Raw genomic sequence first — 14,213 nt, 5'->3', positions numbered from 1 at the left:
GATTATGGTTTGGGGATGACCAGAAACCTTATACTGAGTCAGCAAATATTTCTGACTAGATTGTCATAGAGTTCATCACTGAAATGACTTACAAGGCAATATCAATTCAAAGACAAAGTCACATAAAAGTTGAAGAAATTGTTTTCTTGATTCAGAAGGACCCAAGGGAGTTTATTAAGGTTAAAGACTTGCTTTCTATGAACACAGAATTGAGATGAACTAGAAAAGCCAAAGAAGCAAACTATGGATCTTGACACTTTTTGTACTTTCTGAAATTTTGTTATCTTCTGGAAAAACTATATATTAATAGTAACTGTATATTTTCTAAAGTAAGGTCCTGATCTCTAGCCATATAAATAAAAGATGGAGAAACACAAAGTTTTCAGCCTTTATTTTCATACCTTCAATTTTAAAGTGATCTTTGAGCCTTTAATTGCCTGCCTTTATGTGACTATATTTGAATTACTTATTGAGTTTCAATGATTACACAAAAGTTAAAGTACCTTGGAAACCATGCAGCATCTTCTGACTTTTGACTGTCTAAAGGATGACATAGTATTCATGTGTTAGGTATATTTGTGCCACTGTAAGCTATACTGTAGCTATTCAACATTTGAAATCTAAATGGCATCTTTGGCTCTATGATAGCTGGACCTTGTACTTCATGTATTCTGAAATTTTTAGACAACAGCTGTCTGAAAGGTTATTAAAGGTGGTGAACTGGTTTGTATTTCTTCTAAGGAGATGATATAGGAAGAATGTCTTAAAAGATAATTTGTTTTAATATTCTTTTCTTCAGATAACAAGAGTCATTTTTTTTTTGGAGAAACAAAAAGTTTCATGTGAATGTTTCCATGTCAGAAGGCTTTTATGATTTAAAACCTTTTCAGTTTATAACATACTATTTTTTAAGTTTTAGGAGAACTCATTTTGTCCAATCAGATTAAAGCTTCTAAAAATAAATGCTTTCAGTAGCAGGAATGGCATTCCTTAAAAAGCTGATAGCAGGATAAACATTTGTGGCAAGTACTGGTAAGTACTTGTTCATTGTGGAAACGTGTACTTGAGTAAAACAATATGTGGCTATGGAAACCACTTTTGTAATTCAAGATATACAGGTTTTGTTTGTATTCAGCTTATTGTATTAACTTAATATTGCCCTTAGCTCAAAATAAGGATAGATTTGCATTAAATAGATCACTGAATGTTACTTTGTGAAACTGAACCTTTTGTGTGCTGTTTATAACCATTATCTATAAATAAGTACTTGAGAAAATATTACTTTCTTAACCTATAAGCAATAAAGTCTGAAAAATTAAACATTAAAAAATCATATTGAAGAATGTAGAAAACTCTAAAAATCACATCATTGAAAGAAAAACAATAGATTTCTGATACAACAATGGTAATCTGAAAATAAGTTGCTAAATGTTGAATTTGAAAAATTACAAACATTTATTCCTATTATGTGTTAAGCACCATATTAAATACTCATAAGTACACAAATAGATAGGTACAAATAAGATAACCAAAGAATAGAAAGGTAAGCAAATCACCCAAGTATATACAACTACAATATGGGGAGGAATCATGGTTCTACCCCAAACCATCTCAGTCCAGGGCCCAGCTCTTAACCATTACACTGCATTGCCTAACATGTAACCAGGAATGGTATTGGTGAGGGTTTATCAGTACAGTGTAACAGAATCACATTTACTAGAAGAGAAAGAAGTACATTTGAATTCTCAGACATCTATAGCCTAATTAAATGCTTTCGGGACTATTTTAAATGGCAAAATAATTATACTTCATAAGAAATATCAAGTATTATTATTGTATTTCAACTAACAAATTTTTATTCATAAATGTAACATTCATCCTGTTTTAATTTTACCCATACTGCTGTTTAAGCATTTCCCTCTCCTCTTACTTCATTCTCTCAAACAATATTATCTATAATATCTAATAGGTTTCCTGTCCACCTCACAGAGTTTTTTCTCCCTTGCTTGTTAGTACTGTTTTAGGAATCAAATATAAAAATGTAGTCGTTAAAGTCTTTTTAGATTTGTGCAACAGCAACAAGAAACAGAACTAAATTTGCATATGTTCTCCAAAGTGAAAGTTGCATTTGACATATAACACTTATTAAAGCCTATAATTAAAGATTCTCTAGATACCCTCCCCCAAGCTATGTTTATAGGGTCCATTCACAGAGTAGGTGCACAGAGCTTCTTGATTTTTTCTGATAATGTCCTACTCAGCGGTCCCCAACCTTTTTGACACCAGGGATCGGTTTTGTGGAAGACAGTTTTTCCACGGATCGGGAGCGGGCAGGTTGCGGGGCGGGGGTGAGTTGCCGTCCGGGTTCCACCTTAGATCACGAGGCATTGGATTCTCAGGGGGAGCAAGCAACCTGGATCCCTCAAGATGCAGAGTTTGCAGTGGGGTTCATGCTCCTATGAGGGTCTGATACCGCAGCTGATCTGAAGGGGGCGGGACTCGGGTGCTGATGCAAGCGATGGGGAGCAGCTGTGGGTGCAAGTGGGGCTTCACCCCCTCACTTCCACTTTGCTGGCCTCCTGCTGTGCGGTGCAGCCTGGGGGTTGAGGACCGCAGTCCTAGAGCAATCATCCTGTTTACGTTTTACTAAATGTAAAACATGTAGATTTCACAACATGTGGAGTTTTTAGTTATAATATTCACAAGCAGTTATAATTTAACAACAGTCAAATGGTTGGGGAAAGCATGTAATCCCAGCATGTTTCTTTGTCTCCTTTCCTCTACTTTCCCTCCACTCCTCTTAAAAAATATTTATAAGTTCCTCATACTTTCTGCCATGGACAATTTTCAACAAGTCTAGTCAAACTCACAGAAGCAGAGAATGGAATGGTATTTTCTAGGGACTAGAGGAAAGGGGAGTTGCTATTCAATAGCTGTAAAGTTTCAGTTAGGTAAGATCTGCTAAGATCTGTTGTCCAACATAGTTAGCAATACTGTATTGTTACTATAATTGACAATACTGTATTGTAAGCTCAAAAATGTGTTAAGAAGGTAGATCTCATGTTTAATGTTCTTACTACTATGAAAATAATAAGATAAAATGAAATAAAATAAGTACAAATTCCATCTAACTGATTGTTTTTACTTGCATTATCAGGAAATATCAAGAAGCCCTGTTGCCTCATCTGTAAATGAGCCCTGCAAGCAGAGCTTGGGGGGAAAGAAGTCTTGACTTATGGGTTTTAAGAAATGTTCTGTTAAACGCAACTTTTACTTGCACAATAAGAATAAGTGCCTTTCTCTCTTTGGTGACTGGCTTGTATTTCAAAAGCCCACAGAGGATGGAATTTTGTTTTCTCAACTAAGACAGTCAACAAGACTGTAATCATTGCTCCCTTTTATTTTCCCAAATATTTGAATTTGTTCACAAAAGCACATAAAATCCTGAACAAAACAAAATAAAATAACTCACTAACTTACCCAGGCTATAATTGGATATTTCAATATTTACATAAACTGAATGTGACTTTGGCAAGATAGAATTCTTTAAATCAAAATAATTTGACTTTAAAAAGAACATTCATAGATTTCAATATAGGAAAAAGTCTTCACTAAATATAAATTGACATATTTTATAACCTAGAGACAATATTGATTAAATCAATATCCATTCTGTAATGATCAATCTTAACTGTCACTAAGATAGATGGGTAAGTTTTGGATAGTTAAAAAACAAAACAACAAAAAGAAAGACTCTTTGAGCAACAAAAAGAAAGCCAAGAAAACTCATCCTTACTCTGACTAAAGTCAGTATGAAATAGCCATGAAGAGTGCTAAGACAAGAAAGTTAACCTTCTCAATAACATGAACAGCAAGGAGCTTGGAGATGAGACATTGTCTGGAAAAATAAAAGCTCTTCAGCTTCCTCCCCTACCAAAATGAAATCAGAGCTATTCTGCTAAGGCCCTAACAATGATGGTGATCGTAATCATAAACATCATCATCATCAATTTAGTGAGTGCCACACACTGTTGTTCTACCTTATTTTCATAGTGGAGACCACAAATCACCCCATTTTACAGACATGGAAACCAAGGCACAGTGAAGCTAACCAACTTCCTTAGAGACACAGATGCTTTAGTAGTTGCAAAGCCAGGATTAGAACCCATGCAGTCTGGCTACAGAGCCCACATTCATCACTTCTACGTTCTACTCACTGTCTCTCTCTAGCTGTGAGAGGTGGAATGCCAATGAGAATTTAAGACTAAGTTAGTTCGTTTAATATGATTCATAACTGGAAGCTGTGAGAGATAATATATAATGAATGACATCTCTTGAACATCCTTACAGTATGTGTGACACTTTCCCAAGGTTTTTTCTTATAATATGACCTCAGAATGCAGATGACAAAAGGGAATGTGAGGTTCTACTCCTGTGGACCCATGTGCATTTCAAAATAAATTGATTATAAAATCCTCTTAGTATCTGAGTAGTTACATAAGGCTGATAACCACAAGTCAATGCTAAAGGAACATCTACCCAAAAGGATGATTTGGTTTTGAATAGCTGATTTAAAGTCCTTCCTTTGGACGGCAATTAGATAGTAGGCTAGTTGTGAGGACAACCCCTAGTTTGTTACAATGAAGTCATGCCATCAGGATGTTTACCTCTTTATTCTCTATAGCTAGGTAAGGAGAGAGGGCAGACCAAGTGCACACAAAAGTAGTATCACACCATTAAGACACAAGTTAAGAAGACGGGTCAGAACACATCCTATTCTATCCCTCAAGAAATTAGTATTCATTCATACAAAAGGAAGTTCCACCGACAATCATACTATCAGGTACCAAAGAAATAAATAACTATAAAATCGATTTCTACCAATATATTTTCATTGAAATCAAAACCCAACTTTCTCATTTCTATTTTAATTCCTGGCCCTACCAATGCAATATAAACTGAGCGGTTATTGAGGTTGCCTCCTTACTTGGAGACCTGGTTCTACCTGGTTTAGCCACATAATATTTAAAGAGATCACATTATATGGAAAAGGCCAGATCTTCTGAAATTAACTCACCAAAATGATGTGAAGGAAGACCTCGTACTGTCGCACATTATATAGCGCTTCTTTTAACATATACTGCTTAAGTTCACTACTCATGAGTGGGTTCCTTGCTGCTTTCTCAAGGATGGCTGTGTAGCAGTAGGCCAGGTTCTGGGCGGTCTCAAGTTGGGAATCAATATGCTGAGTGGTGGCTGGGACTGCTTCATGTAGAATAGCTGGCACTGTTTTTAATGGTATAAGAAGGCAGACATAAAAGAGTTTAAAAAAAGAATTAAGGAGAAAAAGCCTAGAAGGTAGTCACATTTTAAGCCTTAAGTTAGGTTTTTTCCCCCAATCTAACTAATAATAATGAGGCATGTGTTCATGGGTCCCACACCATGAAGAAAAGAATCCAAACAAAATCTTCCAAACAAAAGACATTGTTAGAATGATAACCGAAAGTTAGAACAGATTAGCTTTTGCCAATAAAACATAGAATAGTTTAAAAAATAAATAGACTTTGGTATTACATGTTGTTGATCATGTGCCTCTATAAAAGCCACTATCCCTCCTCCCTCCTTCTGTGTATCTTCTTTTCTATTTGAAAAAAAAAAAAAAGCATTGCTTCTTAAGCAACTCATCTGGATGCTGAAAAATAACAGAACAGTCTAGCAAGGGAAGGAAATTTATGAAAATGGGAATTGACTTTTTAGAACAGCTTTTAAAATAAAACAAATTACCCTATTGTCCTAGATTATTGATCTGGTGACAGACATTAACACTTTATCAGTGGGCCTATAGTAGTATCAAATTCATAAGGAAATCACTTCTATTGGCAGATCCTTATTATTTCATAAGTATTTCAAACTTATGGGTAAAGAATGCATTAATTATATAACAACATAGTAGATGCTCCTGAATTTAGAGATTTGTGCCAACAATTGTTTTCATTTCAGGGTCATTTTTATTTTTTAAATCACTGAATTTTATTCCATTTGGTAATTTGATTTGGAGTAAAAAATGCAAAGCCCCACTCAATTGGGGAGACCACCCTCTAGGCAAGCCCCCTCATTCCATTTACTGAGTCAGTTTCTCATTCTAGCTTCATGGTACATACAATTTAAAATCTTGTCCCGGCTGGGCGCAGTGGCTCACGCCTGTAATCCTAGCACTCTGGGAGGCTGAGGCAGTAGGATCACTCAAGGTCAGGAGTTTGAGACCAGCCTGAGCAAGAGTGAGACCCTGTCTCTACTAAAAATAGAAAGAAATTAGCTGGACAACTAAAAATATATAGAAAAAATTAGCCAGGCATGGTGGTGCATGCCTGTAGTCCCAGCTACTCGGGAGGCTGAGGCAGGAGGATTGCTTGAGCCCAGGAGTTTGAGGTTGCTGTGAGCTAGGCTGACGCCACAGCACTCTAGCCCAGGCAACAGAGCAAGACTCTGTCTCAAAAAATAAATAAATAAATAAATAAATAAAATCTTGTCCCTGCAAAAGTAAAATTTACTACACATTATGAATAGCAGTTATTCCTCAGGAAGAATCAAAATTGTAAATCTTAAATCTCAGAATGCCAGTGGTGTGTTATTATTTTCTTCACTGTGCAAGCTGAATTTCAACGTACATAACCTTCAGAATTAACCTAATGGTATACCCACAATCATCAATGCCTTCTCCTCCTTTTCCACAGTCTCTGTTAAATAAACGAATTCCAGTAACAATCATGGCAAGTTCTTTCAGCTGGCGTTCTTTGTCCTTTTTAGAAAGAGTTAGAAATGTCCCAAGCTCAGCCTGAGGAAAAACACTGTGTAGGGCAGCTAAAATAAACCACAAAAAGGGAAACAAAATGATATCTTAAGATATCAGAACTTAAAGTACAAGTCTCTTTCTTTCTTTTAGCAGAAAGTTAAAGAACTTGTCTTTCTAGGGTAATTTATATGATTCTTTAAATTTCTGATACTGGATTACAAAATACATAGCAAAATTTATCATACATTAAAGCTGAGCTACTGAAAATAATGTCATTGCCTCACGTCCATTTTTAATAATTAAGTCTCCATCAGTAATTTTTTTGTCAGTGGGCATTAAAATAAGCTTTCTACTTAGGGCTCTGAGTAGAAAAATAGACGCTTTAAAATAATTATGGAAGAAAGCTATAAGAAGGCTAGACATCTTGCTTATTCCTCATTTTAAGGTATGAAAATGAGGATAAAAATGTCCTTTTCCATCATCCATTTTAGGTGACAGACTCAATTCCTTTTATCAACATGAAATATCCCTTTCCAGCTGTCCCATTTACCCAAGCAGCCTGGAGCCCTCAGTCATACTACCAATGTTTCTCTAATGAGGTGTAATGGGTCCTTAGATATGTGTAGCTCTAAGAAAATTAGCAATATTTCACCTTCTAGAGGTATTACTTGCATTTTAGAATTGACGCACAGTGTAAAAGGAGTCTGGGTAAGTTTTAACCTCTTGCGCTTTTTTTTTTTTTTTAGATAAGAGGGGAACTTCAATCTTTAACACTTCTAATTTGACATATTTAATAAAATACATGATCATACATGATCATTGTACCATACATGATCATATATTTTTACCTATGGAATGGAAATTGTTTATGTTTTTTACCTGTTGCTTCTCTGACAATCTTGATGTCTGTCGGGGATCCCAGACCAGAGCGGAGTAACACATAGCTGACGATCTTCCGGTAGAGGCTTTCCAATTCTTCCTTAGTACATGCTCTGTTATCTGTAATTTCTCTGCTGACAGAGCCTATTCTAGAATCTAGGACCCGGTGATGTTCCTCAAGAAATTCGTCTAAAATTGGCAAATAACAATGTTCCATATATTTGATATTTAGAAATCTTCTCACATAAGGACCAGAGAAAAACTGGCGTGGGTGCGGCAATTCTACTGCATGAAAACAAGTACTTTCAGAAGATAAAATAATGAAATAAAAAACAGCGGCCAGCAAGTAACCTCAAGCCAAAAATCCAGTGGGAAAGATTTATTACAGTGATTTAAATGGACTACTACATCAAAATACCTAAGACTTTAAACAGCCAACCCAAACAGCAAATATCAGAACGGGCTAAAACCTCCCAGTTAAGCAGAAAGTAGAAAAGACTATTTCTACAACATATATATATATAATATTATATGTGAACATATACATGTAATATATATTTATACTGTATATATATTTATACTGTATGTAAGCACTTGTAGTATACTATATGTAAGCATATATAGTACTACAAATATATATGTGGTGTATATATTCCTCTTCAATTATTTGTATTTCTATTTTGGTTCTAGATAAATTTCCTCTGAATAGCATTACTGATAATATGATGTTGCCTCAAGAAATTTATCCCTCCTCCCTCTTCCTGTGACATGCTAAGGTATAGGCTTAATTGTGGCAGGAGACTATCTTTACTAGCAGTATAACTCTTGCAACTGATTCAATAAGATACTCTATAATACTATTACAACTATACAATAATTAATATCAACCATGCACAGTTCATACCTATAATCTTACCACAAAAGCAACTGAGAACATTTTGCAAATTAAAAAAAAGAAATTAAATATCATCAATTCCATGACTATTTCATTACTTTAAAATTTTATTATTAACCAAAAAATCTATATCATTTTACATATATAGCATAACTGTAGCACTAATATACAGAAAAAAAAGACAAAGAATATCATCAAATTGTTAATGATGACCGCATTATAGCAGGAGCAGTCTATAGAGGAATTTCTTTTTCTTTTTCTCTTGTTTCCAACTTGTCTTTAATATATGCATTAAATTGTTTATATAATGAAATATATTCTAAACTTAAATTTCCCATAATTCATTTCATTTTGGGGTAGTTACATAATTTAGGTAAGTATTATGAGATAATACAAACCAAGAACAAGAAAAATCTACAAATTAAAAACTTTCGACTTCAATAGGCTAGTTGTTTTAATTTCTAATTATTATGTTTTAGTGCCATAAAGGTTAAAAACACAATAGATTTAGAAATGATAATTATTATGAGCATAATAATTTGAATTGACTTTTAATATTCACGAAGCTATTGGTGTTCTTCTCATTTAGCCTTTCCAACATTATTACATTCTTTAAAGATAGAAAACAAAAGATTTTGTTTTCTTTCAAAATCTTTCATTGACAAAAAAATTGTTAAATTCACCAAACAATTAAGTTGTCAACCAAATGATGCCCTTCTTATCTGAAATACAATAAAAAATCTTTCTGGAAAAGTATTAAAATAGGTAGATGTATGTTACCTCGACGTGTATAATTCAAATCAAAGTAGACTTGCATCTTAATGGTGTCCAGGGATGGATTTTTACTATCCAATAGCCGAGTCACACAAAGCTAGAAAAGAATGGCCCGTGAATGCTTCTAGTTACATTTTCTAAAACACTCAAGAATTCTCTAAAGTTATTCTCAAAAATAAAGGGAAACATGAAAGAAATGGTTCCTGATATTTATCCACCAATAACCCCTTTTATTATTATTTTTTCTTTTTGAGAACTTCAGGCTTTATACTTTATCTGATCAACAACATTTATTAAGTAATAAGTTGGGCTGGGTGCAATGGCTCATGCCTGTAAACCCAGCACTTTGAGAGGCCGAGGCAGAAGGATTGCTTGAGACCAGGAGTTCAAGACCAGCCTGGGCAACATAACAAGACCCCATCTTTACTAAAAATAAGAAAAATTAGCTAGGTGCGGTGGTGTGCTTCTGTAGTCCCAGTAACTTGGGAGGCTGAGGCAGGAGGATCCCTTGAACCCAGGAGTTCAAGGTTATAGTGTGCTATGATCCCACCACTGCATCCCAGCCTGGGCAACAGAGCCAGATCCTATCTCAAAAAAAAAAAAAAAAAGTAGTAAGTTATTACCCTATTTCCCTTTCGTTAACCATATTACCATACCCAGGTAGCTAATAGTCTAGTAGGTGAAGGCAAGAAATCTGATGTTTTTGTTAGTCTGTGCAGTCTAAATGTAAATATATGTTGCACAAAGCCTATATTCCAGTCTAGAACTCTCGAGTTCCTCATTACTATTTATTTGAGCCATGACAACATCACTACTTTGCTGATGCTGGAGGTCACGTGATTTTATAAAAAGCTGCTGCAGCTAGCTTTCTCTTCTCATAAAATTTCTCTGGCTCTGCTGCCTGTTTCAAAATTTCTTCTTCTGGTCTGTTTTCTCCCTTCCCTCCCCCCAATGGGTGGCTCATTCCTCTCTCTGACTTGCCTCTTTAGATTAAATGATAAACCTGAATTTTTCTTTCCTTCTCTCTTCCGACCACCCCACTTCCTTCAGTTCTCACCCCTTAGGCTTTATATACTGCACCTGGCAGGCACATGGCAGCATTGCCCTCAACCCATCTCCCTGTGCGCCAGGCCTGCTTTCCTCCGAGGAGGCAGGGGAGAATGCAATACTGAGGATTGGACACTCTGTTTTTGTGGAAGCCTGTGCACCTGGATCCCTCCAGGTAGACAAGTACTGTTCTAAGAGCAGATCTTAAAAAAAAAAAATTAGCTCATCCACATGATTTTTAGTTGAGGAAAAAATGAAACAATTTTTGGCACTTGAATTATGTTAATACATGGATAGTTCATATACCTGTCATATTAAAAGTATATTGAGCTTGATTCTTTCCAACTTAGTTGAGTGGGGGTGGGGGAGAAAAACTCTTCTTGAGCCACAGAAAAGAGAAAATCTTATTTTCTGCCCTTTCTTGATTCTCTTCCATGGCTTTCCAATAACATTTCTAACTGTCACAGTCATTTCCCCTATTGCTAAGAACAGGCTTTATATCACATTCTAAATCAGCCCAGAAAGACCCAGCTCTAGGGTATCCTGTGGAATCAGGAAATGTCCACTACAGAAACATCCTGACAACATATTCCCCGGTCCAGGCTGGGAGTGATAAAACTTCTCCCTGCCACTTTCATGAGTCCACAAAATGTCAATATACAAGTCTGCCATGCTTCAAGTCCTTTATGTGAAAGAGAGAATTAAATTCATTAAGCCCAGGATAATAAGTAATAATGCTGAATTTTTAGGAAATATAGCCATTTACAGAGGCTCACACCTACAATCTCAGCACTTTGGAAGGATCGCTTAAGGCCAGAAGTTTGAGATCAGCTACAAAATAAAAATTGTTTTTTTTAAATTAGCCAGGCGTGGTGGCTCATGCCTATGGTCCCAGCTACTCAAGAGGTTGAGGAAGGAGGATTGCTTGAGCCCAAGAGTTGGAGGTTACAGTGAGCTATGATCATGCCATTGCACTCTAGCCTATGTAAAAGAGTGAGACCCTGTCTCTTAAAAAAAAAATACAGATTAAGCAACTAAATTCAGTGAGTCAAATTTAAAACACATGACCCGCATTAAAGATGTCTAAAGTTCTTGCCTTTTTTAGTTCTTAAAACTGGTTTTCAGGAACATCTACTTGATTTATATCTACAAATCATTTTGCTTTGGTTGTACATTTTCCTTTAGAATTGAAAAACATAAATTATATTGAATCAATTATGTGAATCTTAATTTAGTACATTTAGTACTATTTAACTTTATAGTATATGACAAACCAGTTAATGTTCTCAATGTAAGACATTAATAATAAGCTATCACTAAAATACTATGGCAGATGCTACAACCTGCTCAGTATCCATGCCCATCTTTCCTTCCTAACAGAGCCCCAATTTGGATTGGAGCAAAGATTTGTTTATCTAGGAAAGAAAAAAAAATCAGTGTCCCTGGGTCACTTACAATATCATTCTGATCAATAAATGTAAGCAGATGGGAGGGATTCTGGGAAAACTAATATTTCCAGGATAGAAAGTGATAGACCCAACTGGCACACTTATTTTGCCCTTTGCCTTTTCCCCTTCTTTCTGCCTAGAGGTCAATTTTGTGATCATGAGATGAAAGTCATATGCCAAGGATGGTGGCCCAAGAAGGCAGGAAGAACAGCCTATGTATCTCCATATTTTGTTGTATAAGAAAAATAAATATCTCATTTGTTTGTACCACTATTTCGTGGGCTTTTATTTCTTGCTCTTGAAGGCAATAATGACTAATACAAACACTGTATTTAGAATTGAGAATAAATAATTGCAAATTTGAGGATTGTTGTATCATCACCTTAACAAGTTTCTGCACATCACTTTTTACGAGGGTTCTATCCATGTTAAAGCCATTACTTGGATCCAGGACGACAGCTTTCACCTAAGAGTAGGAAAAGAGTCCATTAAGTAATTTTATTTGATATTATTATAAAATTAGTTTGGTATGTTTCCATTTTTTAAATAACTACCCCTGATTACTCAGGGGTTGACTTTTCAGCTATTTTTCTTATTACCCAAATCATCAGCACCTTCATTAGAGTTGAAGAAAGAAAGCAATAAACATCAAACCTGAATATGGTGCTAGAAAAGTTATGGAGAAATAGGTTGAAAGCTATGGCTAGATTTTAGATTGGGAAACTATGGTATATTTTACTGTATTTTTATGGTGTATTGTTAACCAAAAGCAATAACAGAGAAACCACAGCAAAGAGTAATTTTTACAACAGCGAACAAAAATACGTATTAAAAATATTCCTACACAAGAGAACACTATTGATATTTCTAAAACTCATCAAGATCTTCTACATCAGTGTCTATAAATCTAGAACTGACATGCTCTATAAACTTTTAAAAACTATTTTTCACAAACTTGTCTGATGATCTCAGTGTTTTCAACTGAAAAGCATCTAGGAAAGCATTATAGCACCTTAAGGGGAAAACAGGCACCACAAAAATTTTTTAATAAAGCAGTAATTCATAAAAATATTCATTCTTACCATAAAAGCAATCAGCGTTTCAGAAATAATCTCTCCATGGGCTGCACATTCTTGTACTATTTCTCGAATGATATTCTTTATAACACTTTCTGCCTGAGTGGGAGGCATTCTGGCCAAATAAAACAATGATCGGTTTTTTAAAAATTGCATTTATACATTATTTTTCCTCTTTAGATTTATCCATTATAATATCTGTATTGAGTCACATCTATTAACTTATTAATATTTAATTATTACTATCTGGGACCCTTCTGGTTTTCATTACTTTTTTATTTTTAAAAATGAAGGACTTTATTGATAACAGAGCGATTGGGACTTCCAATGACTGAAACATTTCCCACTTAAATGATGGTGACCACCAAAAGTATATTTATATCATGATATTTTTAAATTAAAAAAAAGGCTAATCAGTATTGGAGGGGAGGTAGAATAAATGAGAAACCCAACCCCCTGTGTGTGTATGCAACAGAGAACAGCTTTAAAGAGGAAACGCTTATTCCTCCACATTCCCTGAATGACCTTTCATAACTGTAAGAGAATCCTGAAGAACAATTCATGCTCAGTTCGTCTGAACTCTCTTTTCTGCACATCCAAGTTGGAGTTAACTCTTGATAAAAACATAAATGCAAAAAATCAAAACATATTATGAGAGTTATGCATCGTGGAGAAAAACGAACTTCTGGTTATTAATTCCATTTACTATAAACCAGGAAAAAGTGGTAGATTTTAATGGAGTCTCCTTATTTTTCTGAGTATCAATAACTAAGCACAGGGGAACCTGGCATGTAGAGTATAACAAAGGTAACACCAGATAGATGAAGTTAATTCTCCGTATTATCAGCGTTCAGGTAAGGTAGCGTTTGGCATTTTGTCCACTAAAATCAGATTGCTTGGATTCATCGGGACCCCACCACTGTCTAGCTGTGCGACCTTGGCACTTGCTTCACCTCTTTAACAAGGCAGCTTCCTCATCCGAAAAATAATGGTTACTATCACTACCTCTTCCCAGAGTTGTGGTGGGGGCTAAATGAGTTCTATATATTTCGAAGTTAGAATAGTGCGTAGCGTAAAGCAAGCGCTTAAACCCAGCACTCAAGCAATGCTCCTGGGGCCTGTGTGCGCGTGCGCGCGCGCTGTAGGGCCAAAAGCTTGACGTTGCTAAGGACGCTCCTCGGTGCCCTTTCCCAGACCCCACTCGCCAACCGCTAAATCTGGGGGTGCGAGCGTGGCCCAGCACAGGCGGGAAGGCTCAGGCGCCGAAGCAGTGCGCGTTAGAGGGCTGACCTGCGAACCCG

The 14,213-nt window shown here is 35.7% G+C and overlaps 1 protein-coding gene across 1 annotated transcript in view; it reads right to left on the bottom strand.

Moving 5' to 3' along the window:
• Positions 1-13,026, bottom strand: part of LOC105805311 (chromosome unknown open reading frame, human C6orf165) — a 76,669-nt gene extending 63,643 nt beyond the window's left edge. Inside the window, exons 1-7 of the mRNA XM_012638183.1 lie at positions 12,919-13,026; positions 12,219-12,302; positions 9,348-9,438; positions 7,673-7,861; positions 6,703-6,861; positions 5,078-5,286; positions 4,218-4,230 (exon numbers count right to left, since the gene is read on the bottom strand). Coding sequence (XP_012493637.1) covers positions 4,218-4,230; positions 5,078-5,286; positions 6,703-6,861; positions 7,673-7,861; positions 9,348-9,438; positions 12,219-12,302; positions 12,919-13,026 — 853 coding nt within the window. The remainder of the gene's footprint in view (positions 1-4,217; positions 4,231-5,077; positions 5,287-6,702; positions 6,862-7,672; positions 7,862-9,347; positions 9,439-12,218; positions 12,303-12,918) is intronic.
• Positions 13,027-14,213: the final 1,187 nt, after the last annotated feature.

Source organism: Propithecus coquereli, unplaced genomic scaffold, assembly GCF_000956105.1.
Source record: "Propithecus coquereli isolate 6110/MARCELLA unplaced genomic scaffold, Pcoq_1.0 Scaffold127, whole genome shotgun sequence".
In the NCBI taxonomy this organism is placed as follows: Eukaryota; Metazoa; Chordata; class Mammalia; order Primates; family Indriidae; genus Propithecus; species Propithecus coquereli.
The sequence above is the reverse complement of the archived record's forward strand: the minus strand, read 5'-3'. Positions and strand labels throughout refer to the sequence as shown.